This window comes from Limanda limanda, chromosome 7, assembly GCF_963576545.1.
Source record: "Limanda limanda chromosome 7, fLimLim1.1, whole genome shotgun sequence".
Lineage (NCBI taxonomy): Eukaryota > Metazoa > Chordata > Actinopteri > Pleuronectiformes > Pleuronectidae > Limanda > Limanda limanda.
In genome coordinates, this window is record NC_083642.1 from 5,578,773 (window position 1) to 5,601,020 (window position 22,248).

Here is a 22,248-nt window from a genome sequence, read left to right on the forward strand (position 1 = left end):
TTCTGAAGGAATTTTCAATGGGCGTCGCAAAATGGCTCAACGGTGCCCCCCGAGACAGCCCGAGACCCCCGGAAGGTGTTCCCATTGACCTATCTTCACAAAAATCGATATACAGGTGTATCATGACCAGACAAACAAAAAAGTCTCTTGGTGCAATTGGAAAAACACAACAGGAAGCCTGCTATTTTGCATTTAGTGGCCATTTTGGCCATATTCCACATTTTTTCTTTGATACACTTGTACCAGGGTTTTCATCGGATCAACTTCAAATTGAGATGAGTGTCATCACAACAAGATGGAGATAAAAACTGACTGACGGATTTTTTTTTAATCACACGGTGTGACCGTGGCGTGGTGTCAAAGTTTGATTAAACGCCATTAAAACACGATGTTCTGTAGCGCGGACATACATGGACCATGAATCCTTTGATTTCAGTCTTCTTAGATCAAAGGAAACTTTATGTCTTGCAAAGGTTACGTCTCTCTCTCTCTCAGAACTGGTTATTTTTGTTTTTTCAGACAAAAAGCATGCAACGCTTCAAAATGGATGTGCTCGGGCCCACCCAGTGCTGCATTGCAGCCCTAAAAATTTTATTTTCATTATTATTATTATTATTATTATTATTTTTTTTTTTTGTTATTACATCTTTTGATGAAATAAATGATCATATTATAATTTGTTATCATTTATAATAAAAAAAGTAAATTTGTATCAATTGAATAATCAATAAACTCTCTAGTGGTTGAGCCTCAGAAAACTGGTTATTATTATTTATTATTATTATTATTATTCAGGCAAATGAATTGGCTTTTTGAGGGCTTTAACATGCTCAACTTCTTACCAAAATTTGCAGAAAGTTAGAAAGTGGTGAAAATTTACGTATTCTGAAGGAATTTTCAATGGGCGTCGCAAAATGACTCAACGGTGCCCCCCGAGACAGCCCGAGACCCCCGGAAGGTGTTCCCATTGACCTATCTTCACAAAAATCGATATACAGGTGTATCATGACCAGACAAACAAAAAAGTCTCTTGGTGCAATTGGAAAAACACAACAGAAAGCCTGCTATTTTGCATTTAGTGGCCATTTTGGCCATATTCCACATTTTTTCTTTGATACACTTGTACCAGGGTTTTCATCGGATCAACTTCAAATTGAGATGAGTGTCATCACAACAAGATGGAGATAAAAACTGACTGACGGATTTTTTTTTAATTATTATTATTATTATTATTCAGGCAAATGGATTGGCTTTTTGAGGGCTTTAACATGCTCAACTTCTTACCAAAATTTGCAGAAAGTTAGAAAGTGGTGAAAATTTACGTATTCTGAAGGAATTTTCAATGGGCGTCGCAAAATGGCTGAACGGTGCCCCCCGAGACCCCCGGAAGGTGTTCCCATTGACCTATCTTCACAAAAATCGATATACAGGTGTATCATGACCAGACAAACAAAAAAGTCTCTTGGTGCAATTGGAAAAACACAACAGAAAGCCTGCTATTTTGCATTTAGTGGCCATTTTGGCCATATTCCACATTTTTTCTTTGATACACTTGTACCAGGGTTTTCATCGGATCAACTTCAAATTGAGATGAGTGTCATCACAACAAGATGGAGATAAAAACTGACTGACGGATTTTTTTTTAATTATTATTATTATTATTATTCAGGCAAATGGATTGGCTTTTTGAGGGCTTTAACATGCTCAACTTCTTACCAAAATTTGCAGAAAGTTAGAAAGTGGTGAAAATTTACGTATTCTGAAGGAATTTTCAATGGGCGTCGCAAAATGGCTGAACGGTGCCCCCCGAGACCCCCGGAAGGTGTTCCCATTGACCTATCTTCACAAAAATCGATATACAGGTGTATCATGACCAGACAAACAAAAAAGTCTCTTGGTGCAATTGGAAAAACACAACAGGAAGCCTGCTATTTTGCATTTAGTGGCCATTTTGGCCATATTCCACATTTTTTCTTTGATACACTTGTACTTAAGATTAAGATACATTTTATTATCCCACACACATGCACAGACATGCACAAGCACACTCATGCAAGGGGAAATTTAACCTCTGCTTTTAACCCATCTGGTGCAGGACACACAGAGCAGTGAGCAGCCATGTACGGCGCCCGGGGAGCAGATGTTGGGGGAGTAAGGTGCCTTGCTCAGGGGCACTAGACAGGGTAGGGAGAATCCTCTTGGATTTTTGGACAGATCAATCCAGGTTCGTCTTTTCTCCGTGGAGTCGAACCAGAGACGAACCAGAGACCTTTTCTGCCCATAGTCCAAGTGTCTCCCACTAGTCCACCGCCTCTCCCCTAATCAGATTACTCAAAGTTTCACTCCTCCACGCATCAGGAGGATCTGTACCTGCATGACGGCGTTGGACTCCATGGGCACCGGGCTGCTCAGCATGGTCTTGCGGTTGCTGTCCAGCCGGTGCCAGGAGACCGAGGGGCGTGGCTCCCCTGACGCCTGGCACTCCAGGTTAATGGGTTCGCCCACCCTGATGTGCACGGGTCCAACGGGAGTGACGGTGGCCACAGGAGACTCTGAAAGCACAGAACACGTCCGTGACCCCGATCGGCCACTAGAGGAAGCCACTCTCCATGAAGAGAGGCCACTCTGTAAGAATCTGAGATAAACCTGAGCTGCAGTCAACTCACCTTTGACGATCAGAGACACGATGGTGTGGGTGATGCCGAACGGGTTGCTCGCCACACAGCGGTAGGCGCCGTGGTTGGCGGGGCGAGCACTGCTGATGGTCATCACGGATCCGTTGAGGTCGACTTTGACGTTATCTGCAGAGGGGAGGAGCCAACGAGACGTGAGATCAAATAGCCTGTAATGTGGATCTTTATAAGCATGAACACATTCTGGTGTTTTCATAATCCAGTGTTTTGGAGCTTTCATTTTTCTCTTTTTGGTTCATGGAGAAAAGAAAAAAATAAATTTCGAGCGTATCCCCTTTCAGTGTTGAGCAATATTCAATTTTAGGTTTAGAGATAGATATAAATCTTTATTAAAATCTAGGAGTTTGCGATGAGAGGCTGCCACATTTATTTTAAAAACAGTTATTGGATGTAATATAACAGTTCTTTATTGAACATGTTTCCAGAGGTAAAGCCAGTAAAATCTCAGCAGGAACTAGAATCAGAATCAGAATCAGAATTATTTTATTGCCAAGTACGTTTACACATACAAGGAATTTGCTCTGGTTATTGGTGCAACTAGTATGTAAAGTTTAGTTAGCGCAACAAAAAGAAAACCCACGTCTCTCAATCAGTCTTTTAATGAACAGATAATTACTTCATGGGTGGATTGCAGCTGTAATTGCTTGTAAATAATGACATCATAAAAATCAGAACTCAGGTTTATTCCTCACAGGGGGTCTGCGTATGTGTGTGTGTGTGTGTGTGTGTGTGTATGTGTGTTAGTGTGTGTGTGTTAGTGTGTGTGTGTGTGTGTGTGTGTGTCAGTGGGTATTACCTGGCAGCGGCTGGTTATTGGCCAGCTTCCACTCCAGTCTGACAGGCTGGGCTCCGCTGTACACCCGGCACCTGAAGCTGGCCGACTCCCCCACTCGCACTGCAGCACTGTGCGGCTCGATGGCGATGATCGGACTCTGCAGACCTGCGGCAGAAACCCAGAGAGAAAACCAGCGGAGAACGAGGATGAGATCATGGGAGCGAGCGAGGGAAAATCGTTCAATCTGAGGTCAGAGGCTTGGGGCGACACTGGGAAGCACGAGTGGAAAGTTCACTCATGAAGTGAACTCTTGTTTTAAAATGCCCTGCCCTTAATGTGTTTACCCCGGCCGCTGTCCGATGCTGCCATCAAGTATAATATCCTCAATGAGACAGAAATCACTGGCAAAATCAGAAATAAATGTCCAACTACAGTTAAGTAGAGTGGGTTTAAATATTTTGGGATGGAACCAATGGGCTCTTGTGTTCATTGTGCTGAAATGTGACTAGAAGGTCACTCAGTGGAGAACACGCCTCTGCTCAGGCCCAATGAAATCATAGTTAAACTCCCTACATCTGGATTTATATTTAATTGAATGAACTCATAAATATCAGTCCCCTGAGAGCCATTCATTATTCCTTGGGAAAATCTGTGAAAATGTCAAAAAACACTGTATCTTGCAAAAAAGAGACTCAGATGAAAACCACATCTCCTGGAGGTAAAATCAGCTGATGTAGCCCACAACGACAGACAGTCCACATATGATCTGAAGTTTGAACTCACGTGACGAGGACGAGGTGACGGACACAGAGACCGAGGCCTGATGGACGTGAGATCCCGGGTTTCCAGAGACGCCCTGCACCCGGCAGGTATACTCGCCTGCGTCCTCTGCAGACGCCGAGCGGAGCAGCAGCCGACTGCCCACAACCTGCAGGACCAGGAGAAGACCAGAGACGCTTTAGATCTGCTCACAATACTGAAGATGTGATCATATCTCTACTACAACAACCACTACTGCTGCTGCCAGACGACACTGTGTGAGAGTAAATCATCTGCATATGGGATTAAAGGGAAAACAGAGAAAGAAAAATACTCTTCTAAGTACAAAAACTGCATAAATGTTTTACTTTTGTATGTGTACAGAAGTATCATCAGTAAAAAAAACATTTTAAGAAGTAGAAGTACTTATTGGCACATGGAATTTCAATATCACAGCTAGATTTGGAAGCTGCAAAGTGCTTTTTACACAGGTGTGTACTGGGTACTTTATAGTGATGCATCATTGTGTAGTCCTATGTATAATCGTAGTTTACAAAGTAACCAGGAACTAAACTGGAGTTTTCAGATGAAAGTAGTTGAGTTGGAAGATTTTTTCAAACTCTGAAATGTGAAAGTTAAACAAATATCTCATATAACTCAAAGAACAGAACTTGAATAAGGGGTTTCTTGACTCACGGTTAAAGATATAAAAAAATGAATGTGCAGTGTCTTCTATCTATTCTCATGTGTGTTCTGTGTCAGGACCTGCACGTTGGCGGACAGGTATCCGCTCACTCTCGCCCAGGTGACCTGAGGAGGAGGATTTCCAGGAGCCAGACAGTTGAGCTCCAGACTCTGACCCTCCTGCACGTCGGCGATCGCCGGCTCGATGCTGATCACGGCCGAGCTGTGGTCTCCTGTGCAGACACAAACACGGGCGTCACGCTGAAGTGTATTTTTCACACATACTGTAAACAAGTTATTTAGTCAAGGGGCTTCGGTTTATAAACGTTCAGACTCGAGGGCTGCTTTTGTAAACTATCAGTATGACATCAACAGAATGTGTTGCAGATGGTACAGATGTTAACCACGAGGGAGATTGGGCAACGAGAGGAAAGGTGAAAAGGTTGTTGATTGTTGGAGTGGAAGATAAAAACTAACACAACCTTTGTTGTCATGCAAAGTATTCACATATGCACACTTGTATCTGTGCGATTGTTCATGCATGATTATGCAAAAACTTCCGAATGGATTCAGGTGAAACTTTGCAGATTTATTTTGTGAAGTTTTTCAACATTTTCCTTGATTTCTAAGTGAATAATTCATGGTTGGTGATGACTTTTTTTTAATTTAAATTCATAAGGTGACCGTTAAACCTTGGTGGAGTTATGCTCTCCATATTCTCTCTTTATTTATGTGTTTCTCTCTAAATTAATCGAACAAACGAAATATCATTTGCCACTTGCATGCAGAAACGAACCAATAAAACCTTCTCACCTTTGATCACGGACACTTTGATGGGAGAACTGTTTGAGCCGAAGCTGTTGCTGCCGACGCACATGTACGTGCCCGAGTCGGACATCCTGATGTTGGGGATGAGCAGCGTGCCGGTGTCGGTTCGGTCCATTCGGGCCTGGAGGGGACACATCCACGAGAGAGGAGATTAGAAACCAATCTCAGCTGGCATCAGGAATAATGATTGTACACACTCACATGTCAGTGATATGATTCATAACGAGGACAAAGCACATCACTTACCTGCCTCACGTCACACAACACAAACAGCACAGTGCTCACATTGTGATTCTATTTGCTAACATTGACACAGAAGCACCACAGTGTAGAAACAGACAGGACAAGAGCTGTTATTGCTACAGTTCAGTGTCTCTACACATGGATTTAGGATTTCTACGGCACAAAACTTTGATTTCTACGATGATTGGTTGTGTTATCATTGGTTAATACATCATGATCAGGGATGGTTACATGTACTACACGATTATTTTTCATTTTGGAATGAGGAAAAGTTAGATCCGACAGTTTTGAGACACGTTGATTTGGGCCAATGAGAATCAAAAAGCAGTTTTGATCGAGAAAATCTTGAATAACCACAAGCCGATGGGAGTAAAAGCCAAAAACTCCAACGACTGGATGAGAAGTCAACGACTTGTTTACTCGCTCCACGTGGTCGCCAGGGGCCCGACACGCCTGAAAATGAGCTTCTATAACTTTTTGGAACCTCCTCAGAGGGGAGGGGAATCAGGAGGGGAGGGATTACTGTATCCGGAGGCGGGGGGGGGGGGGGGTTGTTGGGGCATCCACGGACAAAGCTGCTTAACTCCGGCCCGTTCAACCGTGAGGGGGGGGCTAAACCGAGCACTGGCTGAGGCGGGCCCGGGCTCAATGTGTGTCTGAACCCATTGAGGAGTTTTCAAAGCAAGCCGTTTGCCAGAGCACACAGAATTTCTGCGTGGCCGCACGGCAGAGCCCGGCTCCGCCTGGGAAAGGCTGACACAACGCAGAGGCTCCGTGAGGCAGAACTAACCGGACCCCCGGACCCCTGGCTGGGCTGAGGAGGGCCGTGCAGAAACCAGACTGACACAAGCCCCCCCGGGGGGCAAGGGGCCGATGGGAGGGCAGCGGGCCAGCGCCTGGCACGGAGCGAACTAATGTCTGAAATACCTCCAGCACCTACTGTCTACTTAGTCCTGTTAGAACACTGGACGGGCGAGTCAGGGATGGGATGATGTGGACAGAACAAAACCAAAGACTATGGATCATGGTTAATAAAACGCGACATGAAAACAAGAACTGCATGCAAGTACATGAAGAAGCCCGCCAGACGCAGCTGGTTTGATTTGAACGCCCAGCGTCTGGCGGCGTCTCTGAGTGGACTTGGTGAGCAGCTCCTCTAAAGGGACAGGGTGTGAATCAAGGACACGAGCATGCACTTAGTGGACAATGTGTGAGGACGAGGTCAGTAGAGGACAAATGGATGTGAGACGGGACAGACAGACATCGGACAGATGGACAGACCTGCAGCTCCTCAATACGTCTGTGTAACACATCGAGACTGTTGCTTTTAAACTGATGGAAACCGTGAGAGGGAATGGCCTGAGCAAAACGTCAGAACGGGGAGAGGGATCAAAAAACAACAACAGGAGGGAGGGAGGGAGGAGACAAACAGAAGGGAGGGAGAAATACAGGTCAATAGGTCAAAATGCTGAAACAAGTCAAATAAACGGGCAAAGTTTGATGAAATACCATCGGCAGCGGACGCAGGTAAGAGATACGAACACAAGTTAACACAATGAGTCCACGTTTAAGTCACGGGTTCAGGTTCGGAGGTCGCGGGCGGCGTCTCACCTGTGCCGGGATCTGTCCTCCGTTCTTCAGCCAGGTGAGTTTGGGCGTGGGCGACCCGGAGGCGCGGCAGTACAACCTCAGGGTCTCGCCCTCGTGGACCTGGATGTTCTGGGGGCTGACCTGCACCTGGGGCTGGGTGCCGAGGCCGGTCGGGTTGGACTCTGAGCGGGAAATTCAATTTTTGTCATCATTCACAGAGAAAACAGATCACGTGCATGACGAGATGTTGAGAGTTTAGGAAACAAAAAGACATTTATTAGCCTCCGTATACCAGATAAGAGAGTTTTGAATTGAGATGGGGTTTGTTTTCAGGACTTTTTATAACTTTTATTATTTTTTCCAAAAGCTGCACAGTGGCACTTTAAATGATTTAACTGCATTTCAGATGTTTCTGCTGCTTCAAAGAAGTTGGTTTAAAAAATTAATTGATCATTTGCTTATGGGATTATTTCTCCTGGTTTTAAGAAACATGCATTAATATCAAATGACGAGGATCATCTTACTTATATGTATTTCTGTCTTTGGAGTGAAACTGCAGTTCTCTAGACGTCGATTTAAATGTTGAGTGTTATGATGACAGTTATCGATTCATAGATTTATAATTGATTTGTGAAAAGAAAGGAAATAAAAAAAGTGCCATCTGTATTTATGTTGTTATTTATATGAAAGGGGCAGATTAATATAAGGTTTTTCATCTACGTGCCCTTTTTTCTTTCATGAATGTGTATAAGTATATTGTTTTGTGAACTTTAACCTGAATTGAACATTAAACCACACACACACACACACACACACACACACACACACACGGAGCATACTTTGTACGAAGAGGGAAACCCGCGCTGTGTGTTCTCCGTGTGTGTTCAGAGCTTTGCAGGTGTACTCTCCCTCGTCAGCCTGCTCCACTGCACTGAAGGTCAGGACGCCTCCTCGGATCACCGCCCGGGGACTCATTCTGTTCCCTGGACGTCCTGCAACAGCCACAGTTAGTGAGTAATTATATTATAAAGTCACAGATCCAACTGTACAATGGCCTGAATCCCTCAGAATGTGTCCGTGCATGCGGGTCGATCTCCTACCGATCCACTCGACGGCGGGGGTCGGGTTCCCGGTCACCGTGCAGCGGAACTCGGCCCGCTGGCCCTGCTGGACGTTCAGCACCGGGGGGGTGACGGCGGCCACAGGCTGGGCGCCCTCTCCGGCTGCAGGAGTGAACACATCAGTCAAACACACAGCTCCAAAAACAGACACTTCTCCAGAGGGATAGAGTGATAAAGCAAACTGGTCTAATGGTGCAGTGATGGAGCAGAATGAAACCGGGTGTGGAGTCTGTCAACACTGCTTCTATATAGATATATTGATCTATATATAAGCTTTGTAATGAAGGGACTAGACGCTGCCTGTGCCCCCCCGATCACCCTTGGCAGTCTGCGTCCACCGAGCAGACAAAACAGATGAGATGTGGCAGGCCGGCCTTGGCATGGCCTCAGGGCGCGGTGCGGTCTGCGCCAGTTTGGCTGCTGGACGTCCTACTCAATCCTGCATGATCCCAGTGTGACAGAGCAAGAGAAAGGCCTCTTTCATAAGGCGGGCGGGGGGGGGGGGGGACGTCTGAGTCTATCTAAGCAGGCCCAACACTTGTTGGACAGTTGTAGCCGCGTCGAGGTGTGGACGCTGTGACCTTAGTGACACAAACGCTGCCGGGCAGGGAGACGTTTTAATTTGTCTCCTGTGGCACAGATACAGCGGCTGAAGGTCTAGATTTATAAATTATTCAGAAATGTATAAATTATTTTATTAGGTGTTCTGTAGAATCTCTGCCAGAGAGAAGAGATTATGAAAATATGCATCTGGTCGTAATGTAACCAAGCAGATATCTTTGGTTTTATCCGTCCGAGGTCTGAGATGTTCTGTCTTCACCTCAGTTCGGACATATGGAGTTTAATGGAGATTAATTTGTCCTGCGGAAAACTATTCAAACAATAAACACAGAAGACTAATGGAAGTTTACAGCTGTGGTATTGAATCTGTGAGTAACAAATTGCACAGCTGCAATTTGAGCTAAAAACCTAACAGCAATGCTAACATGCTGACGTTGGACATGTATATTATTTGTCATGTTTACCGTCTTAGATTAGCATGTTAGCACGTTATCTGTCAGTAAACACAAAGTTCAGTGAAGTATTGGGAAAAATGGTTTTGGCTCAATTGTGAGATTTATTGAAAACTTATGGGGTTGCCAAAGTAATTCTGGCATGAACTTGTTTAAATAATGCTCTCTACTGGTATAGTTGCATCTTGTTTACCAATTTCATGGTTATACATTTCACTCAAAACCTCATTGACAGATAAATCGTCTGTTGAAGATCTGCACCAGATTTAAACCAATCAATCCTGTCACAGTTGATATGTTTCTGTTCATTTAAAAGAAAGGAAAATTACTAAAGAGTTCATAAGTCTCTTTAGCAGTAAAACTTTAAATAGCTGGAGAGATATTTCCGTCCGGACCATCCAAACTGGCTGCAGTGTCATTGTTCCTCCGGATAATACACAAATCTTGTTGTCAACAGTTTTATAGACACAATTTCTTTTGCAGAAAGTGTCTCCGTCCACCTCGAACGTGTTTGTGAGGCAGAAAAAAACTTCTCTCTCTAAACCCGGGGAAGATGAAAGTAACACGAGCTTCATGTCTGAATACCATCGAAGTCTTTCATCTATTAATATCACTTTCTCAACCCTGAAACTGACTCTGACACGTGTGTCTCATGAAGTGATGAGGGTGTGATGGGATGTATTAAGCACAGTATGATGTTTGAAGCCCAGATGACAGATCATTCACAGGACAGCAAGTTTCCCTGAGGAGGAAAAAGGGGGAAAGAGAAGAGAGTGCAAAGAGAGAAAGAGGAGAGAGAGGACATCTCTTGTCTCTGAATGTGGAGATGCTGCTACGCTAAAAATGAATATGTGTGCGTCTTAATAATAAAGATTTAATTATTTGGCAAAATCAAATATACGATGTGTCCCTGAATTTGTATCTTGTCATAGTGTCTTTAATATACAATCAAGGCTTAGGTCCAATTTTATTACAATATCACAGTTTTGGGATTTACCGTCATCCAAAAATCGCAATTCTGTTAAGTTAAACAGATTTTTATAAACAACACTAATGACTTGTGTGATGTAAAGTGTCCTCAACATTCATGAGGAGTTGCCCGTGAAAAGGAACATGCACTTTTTCCTGCAGTGATGGACCCGATGAACCCGAAGAGCCTGGCCCGGCGCCGCTAACGCTCATGTACAATCTCACACACATCGAAATCTCCAAGCTTTGAATCCAAGCTAGTTGATAACGTACTGAAAACCAAACGTCTATATTGAAACCTGGTCGTGCTTGTTTCTCGAAGATGCTCGGGCGATTGTACATGGGCGCCAGCAGAGCACCAGAGTGTCTCCATGCTGCTGGAGATGAGTGCATGCATGAGGCAGAGAGGCAGAGAGGGAGAGAAGAGGCCGGGTCGCCTCCAGGGAGCCCGGCACAGAGGAAAGCGTCCCCCCACTTGGACTTACACTTTCTGTGTCCTTCAAACATTTCATAGGCTGTGTAAAACATCTGAGTCTGTGAGGCCTCTGTTAGAGGGAGGGAAGGAAGGAGGGAAGGAGGGAGAGTTAAACTGACAAGTCTGTTGTCAAGAGTTAAAGCAGTTTTACCTTCCGTCTCCACACAGACACCTTAACCCGCAGGTCGGCGAGTTTTGTTTTTGGTCCGATTCCAAAAACAAAAGGTGTCACACATGATGTAAAACATGCTCAAACAAATCATGTACTTGAATTCAACTGGCACCGCATTCAAAATGGAGCCTGACACTTTTATTTTTTTTATTAAAACTCGTGATTTTTAACGTTCTCTTTGCAGTTGGTGACATTTTATTCACAGTAACATGCATCAAAAGTCTGACACTTACCTGAGAACACGGGGAGCACGGTGAATTCAAGTGTGTGGGTTAGAAGTTAGAACGACCAACTTCACAATCAAACTGCACAAACACTTAAACACACATCCAGTCACATCCAGTCACGATGCATCGGATGTGCACAGCAGCAACAGTAGGGGGGGGGGGGGTTTGCAGAAGAGCCACACATGACGACACATGCAGGTTAGTAGCAAGAAGCAGTTTTAAACTTTAAAACTAGTTTTTTATTTCAGCTGTTGAAAAGCTGACATACAGCTTGTGGTCGCCCTCGTACATGAATCTTGCAAAATACGCTTGAGCTCTTGTCATTGTTACTTTAATCAGATTTCTCTTTTTTTTATTATTTTCCACAAAATATCTTTCACAGTCGAGATAAATACATTAAAATGTGACACGTGTACATGACATCTGTTACTTTAAAAAAAAGAAAACATGAAGACAAACGAGTAGAATCTTTACAGAAGCACCTTTGGGTATATTTTCCAGTGATAACGTCTTTGTGTCGTTTAAAAATGAACAAATAAAAACGTGTTTAAATGTGTGACCTGTGATTGTTGAGGTGGACGATGTTCTCAGCCTTTTATATAAACATATTTTTCTGATAAAAACACATTTGGTCTAAATGTAAACACACAACATGCAAAGGTGAGACCCTGGAAAACAAACATTTCTGATATTTGATTTTATAGAAACATTTCAGGGATCACATACTATTTCAGTCAATCAAATAAGTAAAATGTGCCAAACAACATCGACAGGGTGTAAAGAAAAATAACATAATATACAATTTAGCTGATTACTGACATAATTAGGATTGAAAAGACACATTTATTCCTTTAAGAGTCAGCTCTTAAATATCTTTTAAGCTACGAGTAACAATCAAGGCAAACATGGTCGACTTCTGGGATGAAGGAGCGATAGAAAAACACAGGTTTAACCAAGTGAGTGGCTAATAGCACCGATTTGTTCGTGGACATTCATCATCAGGATGATTTCAAGAGTAACACAGTGACGTCAGGAGGGAAACAAACACATTAAAGACAAATCTCCTCTCGTCCAAGATACGATAAAAGTCCTCTTTGAATGTCAGAGTCCCTAAGCACCAGTCCTGGCGTCCACTCCTCCTCCTCTTCCTCCTCCTCCTCCTCATCATCATTACACGCTACAGGGAGGGGCCCCAGGAGCCCAGGAGTTAAAAAGACAGACCCCAGAATCCAGCGCCCTGCTGGTGAAACCTCTAACAGCAGCAACCAGCGCCTCTACCCAGTGATCGAGAAGCAACCAAACCACCACCGATTAAATCAACCAACGTGGAAAAAACTCCCCAAAATAACAAGAGGAAAGGAAAAATAAAATAAAAACTGGAGTGAATTCAGAGGAGTGTCGGCGGAAAGCGTTTCCCACAAGTCACCGATCGGAAAGAGCGCTCGTTCGTCCTAAGTTTAGAAGCAAGTGTCGTGACTATGAGATCCCGTTAGTTTAATCTGAAGCTGCGCACTTAGCCCCGATATGTTATCTGAGGAGAGTCTGCAGTTTTGTCCTATGACCAGACCCACAAGCTGTATTTCTTCATATAGAGCAGAGAAAAATCCACCGATCACAGACACACAAAGAGTATAAAAAAAGAAAAGAAAAGGCAGCGTGGTAGGATAGAGGTGGGCGATCGAGGACTGAGACTGAGAGAGGGATTTAAAATCCATGTTTCAAACCAATCGATTTTTACACCTTATTGGTCAAATCTACTGTAGGTCTTCTTATTTCTTTAAATATGTAATGATGTAATGTAATAATGATATGTAATTTGGTGCAAATACAATAAAAGCAGCAAACAATGGAAAGAGTTCACGTTGTCTGTAGCTTATTGTGTCATTCTAAGGTGATTTCAACAGGCCGGTTTAAGTCTGAATATTCTTGGAAGTGAATCGGAGAGTTTACACTTATTGGATCGTGATAAAAAAAGATATGTGATATGATTTTTTTGGGGGGGAAGGGGGGAGATCGCCCACTGCTATGATAACACACGGCTGATTTGTTGGTATCTGAGCGCACACGGCAAAAGCATCGGGAGTTAGAGCTGCAAGCTTATGATGCTGTTAACCCAGAGCTCAGTGTTTACAGGGATAAATGCAGTCAGACAGAAGAGCATGCGCCATTCCAAGCTGGACAGAGGGAGGGGGGAGGGGTGGGGGGTGGGACTCAGGTTTAGGGTGGGAGGGGGGGTTGGGACTACACAGGAGCCAGAGCTGGTAGGATGGCGGTGGCGGGGGGGGGGGGGGTGACGGGTAATGGAAGGCAGTGCCGAGGATCACGAACCTGGCACGTGGAGGACGGCTCTGCCCTCGTCCATGGCGAACATGTTGGAGCCCGTGCACACGTAGACGCCGGCGTCCTCGGCCTGGACGTTCTGGATGGTCAGGATGCCGTTGAAGTCCATGGCGCGGTTGGGGAGCTTCCCGTTGCCCATGCGGGTCCAAACCAGGGTGTAGGCTGGTGACTGTGGGGGGGGGGGAAGCGGGTAAACGCACAGGAATCATACGGTGACTGAAAGCTCGTGGACCAGAGAGAAGAATGCTGTTGTTGTTAAGCTGTTCAAATAGAAGCTAATCTCTTTGGAAGATCATGGCACCATCATGTATTTTATATAATACATAAACCTCTGTGGAATTCAGAGCTGCATACGTAACATGAAACACGTATATCTCATGCATTCATTCATTTCTAACATTAAACAATTATTATTTACAAACAGTGAAAATAAATAAAATAATCTACATATTTGAAAACGAGTGAGAAGAAGTACAAACTTATTTAATCTCATTCATTAATTAATATCTTATAGTAAACCAGCTTTCTACATATCTATAAGTAGATTGTTTACCTCTGCTCTGTATTGTATGACAAATATATGCAATAATAAATACAATATAAATAATAAAAATAAGGCTTATTTATACATATATATATAAACTCATACACCTACATACCCAAAATCAAATATTTCAAGGGAATAGTTTGAGATTAAACACGTATTTACATTCTTGTTGTGATTTGGATCAACTCTCATATCTCTCTGTGTAAAATTAAATTACAACCAGGAGACGATTAACTTAACTTAGAAATAAAAGTTAGAGACAAGAAGAAGAATCTGTCTCCGTTCAAATTCATCTCTGTTTGTGTTTATTCTAAATTAAACTAATCTAACCTGAAGCTCCACAATCTACAGATACATGTATATGACAGTGGAATCTGTATTATAATTTAATTATAGAGATAATAATAATGACTGATGAGTGTTACCCTGCTCTTTGCTGTGCAGATGAAGCTGACAGTCGATCCCACCCTGATGGTCTGAGCTTTGGGCTCCTCAACCGTCACCTCGATGGCTTTGGATGGGACGCCTGGTGAAATGCAGACATCAGCGATTAAAAAAAAATGAAGAGACAATATGGAATATCCCACTCGCTGTTATGGAAGTGAGAATCATACACACTTGTGACAACGATTTCCGCGCGGCTCCTGTTGGTGCTGCGCTGGTCGCGGCAGGTACAGACGTAGACGCCGGCGTCACTGGACTGGACGCTGGGGAAGAACAGCTCGGCTCCTGCACACACAACATGTCCATTATATACAATTCGTGCACCTGTTGAATCAGAACTTTAAAAAACAAAAGACACAGACAGCGAACGTGGATAAACACGGATAATACAGGTGTGATCGTATCATTCCACGCCTCAGCACTGTGTCTGTGATCCTCCTGTACCTTGTCTGCGTCTGTCAGCGCTGACGGAAATGGATCGTCCGTCCTCTCTGGACCAGTAGAAGTAGTGGGGGGGCAGGCCGGACACCTGACACCTCAGAGTGACCGGTCCGCCCGGGGTGGCCAGGACCCGCTCTGGATAAACCTTCACCACCAGAGAAGCTGCAGCTGCAAAATGCAAAGACAAATTCAACAAGGGAGCTTTTTCCACTGAAGGGTTTTTTGTGATATTTAGATAATTGGGATGAAACCTGCAGGTTGTTGCTTGTTTTATTTTCAAAATACAAATAAAAGAGAAACGGGCTGAGTTTGGGCTAAATTGAGAATTTCCACAGTTAGTCCCACTTCTCGTTACCTCTTTTGTAAAATATCCTCCTGTCTTATAACGTATATTAAAAACAAAACTCTATTAAAAACGAAATGCAGCCTTACCATCGTACGGGCGACACTTCTGTCTCTCCTGTGGGTTGCCGACATATCCTGAAGCACAGCTGCCGACACACACGTGGAAAGAAAACTTAACAACAGCGTAAACAGCTCAAATCTTGCCACTTGAAAATGATTTCTGTGACTCCAGGTCTGGAGAGGGTGTCAGGTTTTCTTACCGCTCACAGTACTGGCCGGTGTAGCCGGGCTGACAGGCGGTGCACTGGTAGCCTCCGTTTCCGAGGCTCTCGCAGGTCGGAGAGAACCTGTCACACGAGGGAAACACACACACAGAGGAAATTAAGTTATTCAAGTGATTCCCTGCAGGCTGTGGCCGAGGAAACTAAATATGACACCTGATTACGGTTGCAAAGCTGCGGAAAGTTTCCGGTAAATTTCCAGAAACTTTCCGGAAACTTTCCATGGGAAGTTTAGCTCGGGAATATTGGGAATTTTGAAAAATAAAAAAATACTCAAATTAAACGCTGAGCAATAAAAACATCATTCAAAACTCTATTTTAAAGATGTATGGAATGCAGCACACGCTGCACGTTGAGTTTCAACCCTCCACTGTGCATTCTTCCATCACATGCACAGATAACTCCCAGCATCCTTCACTCTACAGCAGGGCTATTGAGGCCTGCTGTAGAGTGCAGGACTAGTCAGGTAAGTTTCGATGATATTACTGGGGAAAATATATTAGCATGCTGATTGAGGATTGTTCATCTGTTCATCTAGCCTATTTCCATTCATTTATCCATCAATTGTAAAATATGATTACAGACGATTCCAATTGTTTGGCTAACTATTTATATCTCTGACATTGCATTAGTGTTTTTTTACAAACTTTTTTCTCATCTTATTCTACAGAACAATGCCACGTGCACTATCTCATGTGTGGAGACATTTCACCCCATCCAATGTAGAAGGAAAGGTTGTGTACATTTTCAAATACTGTGCAAAGACCTATGTTAAGAATGACACAACGATGCAGAAGCATATAGTCAAGTGCCCAAAGTTTCCTCAGGGCTCAAATCAGCCTATGACAAAACAAAATGTTTATATTTATGTCTGTATATGACAAGGTAAATACAGTTAGTATAAATTACCCACAACATTTCCAGTTAATTCCCGTTAATTCCCATGGAAAGTTTCCAACTTTGAATATTCCCGGAATTTTGCAAACCTACACCTGATTAAAAAAGGAATCATCTGTCTGAAAGAATTTTTAAATATACGTATTACTTTCACAAAGCCAGACACCAGGCGACCAGTCGGCAGAAAACTGGTTAATAATAAAAACGAATCAACGAATCTCCAGAATTTACCAGACGGTGGAATTTGCTGTAAACAAGAGCAAGTGAGCCGGACGCTGATTCGTGTCTTGAGCTATAAATGGAGTCGGAATGCGAGGTCTGGTTATCTGTGCCAGTACTCACTGGTTGTCGGGGTCAGTGTGCGGGCAGGCGCAGGGCTGGCAGTCCTCCGGAGTGCCGACGGTCGGGTCGCCGAAGAAGCCGGCGGCGCACTGATCACAGAGCTCGCCCTGAGTGTTGTGCAGGCAGCTCTGGAAGGAGAGACAGGTCATGTGTATTTATGGGTCGGTCCGTGCCAGCCCAGTTGTGCCATTGTGCAGTGATGTGGTTTCTCGTACCGTGCAGGTGCCGGTCTCCGGGTGGCAGGAGTCCGAGTGGCCGTTACATTCACAGAGCTCACAGTGACCCAGGTACAAACCTCCTCCAGTGCGAGTGTATCCAGGGCCACAGTCCTGAAACAGAAATACAGCCCAGGAGCATCTTAATGAAGCTGTGTTCCCTTCAATGAAGTCAACAAAAAGGAAATAGAATTCAGTCAACTGCATATACCCGCTAAGGCCAGATAGCAGTTCCCTATATGTGCCTGATTTGTGTCTATTACTTCCTGGGAAACCAGTGAAAAGCATTATCACAATGTTGAAGAAAGTGATAAGAAATTCCTGGATCTGCACCAAAATGTAACAGCTCCATACTGCACCGTGTTAGTGGGAATCAGTTTCTCTGTGGTGATGATTGATTACCTGGCAGGACAGCCCCTGGTATCCAGGTGGGCAGCGACACTGCTCCACCTCGAGGGCCTGAGCCAAGCCGCTGAAGTTGGGCACGGCCACTTCCATGTTGATCTCAGAGATGCTGGAGGATCTCATCTCGGTGGAGTACGACGCTCGTATGAGGACGTCATCCAGATCGGCCAAGACCATCATCAGGTGCTCGCGGGTCGCAGGCATGCCATCAGGACGATTCCAGTTTTCCTGCAGGAAGAGGAAGACTGTGATGAAGAAAACGTCTCCTTCCTGAGGAGGAACGAGGAGTCAGGAGGTCAGAGGTCACCTTGACAGTCATTCTGAGCCACTCACCTCTCTGAAGACGATCTCAAACCGGTGAGTCTCTCTGTTGCCCTGCTGCCTTCGCTGCCAGGGCTGACGCGCCACCAGAGTGATGTCGTTACCCTGAAGGAACCGGCAGGTGAGGAAAAGCTTCAAATCCACGAAACCACGAGAGAGAAACAGCGAATCAGCACCAGGGGGCGTATACTCACGATAATCTGGACGTCAGCGTCGTCGAGCTGTGTTCCTCCGGGCCCGGCCACGTAGGAGATGGTGTATTTGAGTTTACCGCCGTAGGAACCGACCTAAAACCGGGTTCACAGGGGACAGGCTTCAGATCTCATGCCAGGTCAAACAGAGCTGCCGTTCCCACGATGAAACATAAACATCAACAGATGGTTGTCAAGGGCAACGCCGTCTTTTTAGTAGCGTCAAATCCTGTCTACTACAGAGACGCGTAGGAGCAAAGAAAACGTTGATGTTTTCTCAACGTGTGCGAGTTTCGGTTTTAAAAGGCTGCTGTGATTCACAGTCACTGGAGCCCTGTGTGGTGAATGCACTTAAAGGGAAATTCCACCAGTTTCGCACGGGAGGTTTACTTTGTGAAAACAGTCGTTTGCTCTTTGCTTCTGCGGCGTCGACGCCCATTTTTAACGTCTCTTTAAGTTCACCAACTTTATAGAAGTAGAAATACTGGATAACTCCAAGTCTTTGTTCTGTTCTTTGTTCTTTTGTTCTTTTCAAACCTAGAGAAATCCATAAGGATATATTTAGTCGCCTGTGAAACGTGTCACATCCTCTTTGCACTTGTGTCATCATTACTTTTAAGACTTTTTTACAATGTGCTCTGTATATTTTAAGGACATGAAGAAGTCATAGGACGTCTTCAGTTATCAGTTACAGCAGCTCAGGTAACAGCCCCTCCAGGACATCTTGTGTTAGCTTTGAAGAAACACAGATTTTTAACATGAAACTGCTTCACTCCGTGTTCCTACTGGATTTAATCACCAGGTGTGTTTGTTTTTAAAGTGGAGGAGAGCTCCCAGTAAAAACCTGGGATCAACTGGGATAAGACAGCAGCTCTCATGATTCTATGCTACTTCACAGCGTCTTTTGTTATGTTTTTTATTCAAAGACCCCAAATGGTGCATTTAATGACACAAAAGAAAATATTATGACTTCCGCCAGTTTATTTCCTTTCCTGGCGTAAATTACTGACAAGAAAAATCCCCAAGTGCATTATGGGATACTTGTCATTTTAATTGTGTGTTTGTGAACAAAAAAGAGGGCTATACTTGACATGGCAAAAGCGCCTTTTCTCTTTTATATTATATGGAGGAATGTAGTAGAAGAAGTCAAGTAGAGGAGGTAAAAGTAAAGGGCAGTAAAAGCAGTAAAGGGCATATGAGTGTGGACATGTGAGGGAGTGAAGAGGAGGGAGGATGATGATGATGAGGACTGCGGGAGGAGGGCGGATACCACAGGTGTGTTATTTCTGTGACCGGGGGTCAGGAGGGGACACACGGACTCAAGTCTTTCCACAGTTACCTTTTCCCCCGTGAACTGCGCTGGGAGCTGCCAGTAGAGCAGATCGTCCTGGTGCAAGCTGAAACCTTTGTAGACCAGAGCGTGCTGAGAAGAAGGCAGAGGAGGAAGGAGACGGCACAAGAGAATAAGCCACAGAGGAAGAGACAGAGGCAGCGAGACAAGAACGTGAGCAGACAGAGGAGATAAGACTCTCAGGACAAACGTGTACAAGTCATCCGGCGACTCAAACAACAGCTCCCACTGACGATAAGGTGAAAATGACAGTTAGATATAATGAGAGACAAAGTCAGTCTCAAGAGGTTAATTACAGTCACAGCTCAGTGGGAGGTCGCCTGGAAAGCACCACCCAGTCGATCACTGGCATTATGTGAACTATCCACACGAAGCTGTTCCTCATTACTTCAGTAGATCATAATCTGAGTTTGTGAAACAAAATATTAACTGCCCCTGAACAAACTAAGGACAAGCTGTGGTTTATTAACTTATTCCATCGAATGAATGAAGCATAGCAGTTTCCACACTGCCCTGGTAATAACATCCGTCCTGAGTGATCCAATCACAAGTGAACAGAGCTGATTTCAGGTCTGAACCATAGACTGTATATGGTCTAAACACACATGGTTTGAGACCGTGTGGCCACATTCCAGTGTGACCTGCTACAGTTTAAACTTATTTTTATGCGTCTCAGGGTCCACACGTCGCTGCAATAACAACACTGACCAGCACGTGATGACTATCACTTCTCTTGAATTGGTCAAAATCTTTCTTCATAGCTGCACACGTTCATTCATTCTTTCTCTCTCTCTCACCAACACACACATTATCATCATCGAACACGTCTGTAAACTCAAACTGGGTAAAAACCAGGTTATTTGCATATAGATCTGGGAAGTGAGAGCCGATCACAGGAGACACTTTCAGGTTGTGTTTTAATGTCGGCTGTAATCAGACAAACTTAGCGCTGTCCACTTGTGATCAGATATTTCAGGACGGTTGTAAATCCCAGGTCTGAACACGGTTAAATTAAATCACTCCGTCATGCCACTGTCTACCTTGCCGCTGTCCGTAGAAGCGCTAGCAGAAGTCTTGCTCACTCTGTTCTTGCTCTGTCGATCCGCAGCAGAGTCGGACCCCAAAGAGAAACAGGAGAAGTCACCGATATGAGCAAAGCACCACAAAAAAAAAGAAATAAGGGGCTCATAAACAATCTGTGAACTTCCCACACTCGCTGACACAGTGTACCTGCAGGTGAGGAGCGTAGCCTGGGGAGTAGGGCTGGGGTCTGGTTGGCCTAACTGGGGAGGAGATACCAGACGGAGGAGAAGGGGGGCTCAGGTTACGAAACAACCATCGAGAGGTCGAAGAGGAGGAAGAGGAGGAGGATGTAGGGACCCGAGAAGAAGAGGAAGAAGAGGAGGAGGAGGAGGAGGAGAAGGGAGGGGAACCCGCTCGTCCATTGGAGAAGTCAGGGAAGAGCGCCCAGACTTCATCATCCAGCTGTCTGACATCACCCTGGGGAGGCGGGAAGGGGGGGTACCGGAGATACAGTAACCACGGTAACAGTCCAAATGATGGATAAATGGTTTAAGAATTTCGTTATTCGGGATGTTCACTGCTGACATGCTGGGTCTCGTGCTTTTCAGTCTGAGGTCAGGATTCCTGAATGAGCAGTGCAGTAGTCCTGGTTCACATGCACTGACTCCGAAAATGTAAAATGTAAATTGTTCTCAACGGGATCAAACCAATGCAATATTTAAATTTCTCGACTTTTCATGCCAATTACAGATCTTTGTGATTCACACACATGCAAATCAACACAAATCCACACGATTCATGCCCCCCCGCTCATCAAATCGAGGTGACGCTCCATGCTTGAACCTTTTGTTTCCGTAGAAACTCTGAGTGTGTTAGCAGCAACACTGTGCCTCAGTTATTCTGATTAGACGTGTGAGGAACTGCCTTCACTACAGCGCAGCTCAAACCAAATACCTGTCTAGCCCTCTTGGATCTGTGGGTGTCTTTACGCTGTGAGGACATCAGGTTCCAAATGGAAGCATCCTTCCTCAGCTGCTCGTCTGGCAAGTACCAGTCACTCTATTGATGTGGATGAAACAGGCTCTTTGATCACTTTCCTTCTCAGCGAGCTGATGGTATTCGGGAGTGTTGTGGTGCCGTTACTCGGGCAGAGTTAAACTGTATGAAGCTCTTAAATGGACCATTTAACGATTAACCCATTAACATGGCTCATGTGACGCGGATCAGGCTGCAAGTGTTTGCAGAATGCAGTCAAACCTAAAACGGCGTCTGGCTGAAAACTGCAAAGACTGCTGTCAAGGTACCATGCCTCCAAAAACAGCCATAAACCACATTCTGTGATTTATGTGATGATTTGCACAGCAGTAGTATATTAAAGATGCCACTTCAACAATTACTTCAAACATGCCAAACAACACCGTACAACAAGACAACCGCTGACCTGTTCCCCTCGTTTTGTTCGAGTAAAGAACGAATCTTTCTATAAAGAGTGAAAGAGGCAAACACACACACGTACAAATTATGCTATGCATGTGGAAGCTGAGGCCTGGAAATAT

At 44.5% G+C, this 22,248-nt stretch overlaps 1 protein-coding gene across 1 annotated transcript in view; it reads right to left on the reverse strand.

Moving 5' to 3' along the window:
* hspg2 (heparan sulfate proteoglycan 2) overlaps positions 1–22,248 on the reverse strand; it is a 95,815-nt gene that overhangs the window by 19,368 nt on the left and 54,199 nt on the right. The window contains exons 34-55 of the mRNA XM_061074319.1: positions 18,322–18,414; positions 18,140–18,232; positions 17,804–18,034; positions 17,402–17,515; positions 17,187–17,314; positions 15,927–16,013; positions 15,754–15,812; positions 15,325–15,489; positions 15,055–15,165; positions 14,862–14,962; positions 13,878–14,058; positions 11,161–11,220; positions 8,673–8,795; positions 8,412–8,564; positions 7,594–7,754; positions 7,264–7,341; positions 5,725–5,860; positions 4,993–5,144; positions 4,252–4,396; positions 3,490–3,633; positions 2,667–2,801; positions 2,371–2,552 (exon numbers count right to left, since the gene is read on the reverse strand). Coding sequence (XP_060930302.1) covers positions 2,371–2,552; positions 2,667–2,801; positions 3,490–3,633; positions 4,252–4,396; positions 4,993–5,144; positions 5,725–5,860; positions 7,264–7,341; positions 7,594–7,754; positions 8,412–8,564; positions 8,673–8,795; positions 11,161–11,220; positions 13,878–14,058; positions 14,862–14,962; positions 15,055–15,165; positions 15,325–15,489; positions 15,754–15,812; positions 15,927–16,013; positions 17,187–17,314; positions 17,402–17,515; positions 17,804–18,034; positions 18,140–18,232; positions 18,322–18,414 — 2,832 coding nt within the window. The remainder of the gene's footprint in view (positions 1–2,370; positions 2,553–2,666; positions 2,802–3,489; positions 3,634–4,251; positions 4,397–4,992; positions 5,145–5,724; positions 5,861–7,263; positions 7,342–7,593; positions 7,755–8,411; positions 8,565–8,672; positions 8,796–11,160; positions 11,221–13,877; positions 14,059–14,861; positions 14,963–15,054; positions 15,166–15,324; positions 15,490–15,753; positions 15,813–15,926; positions 16,014–17,186; positions 17,315–17,401; positions 17,516–17,803; positions 18,035–18,139; positions 18,233–18,321; positions 18,415–22,248) is intronic.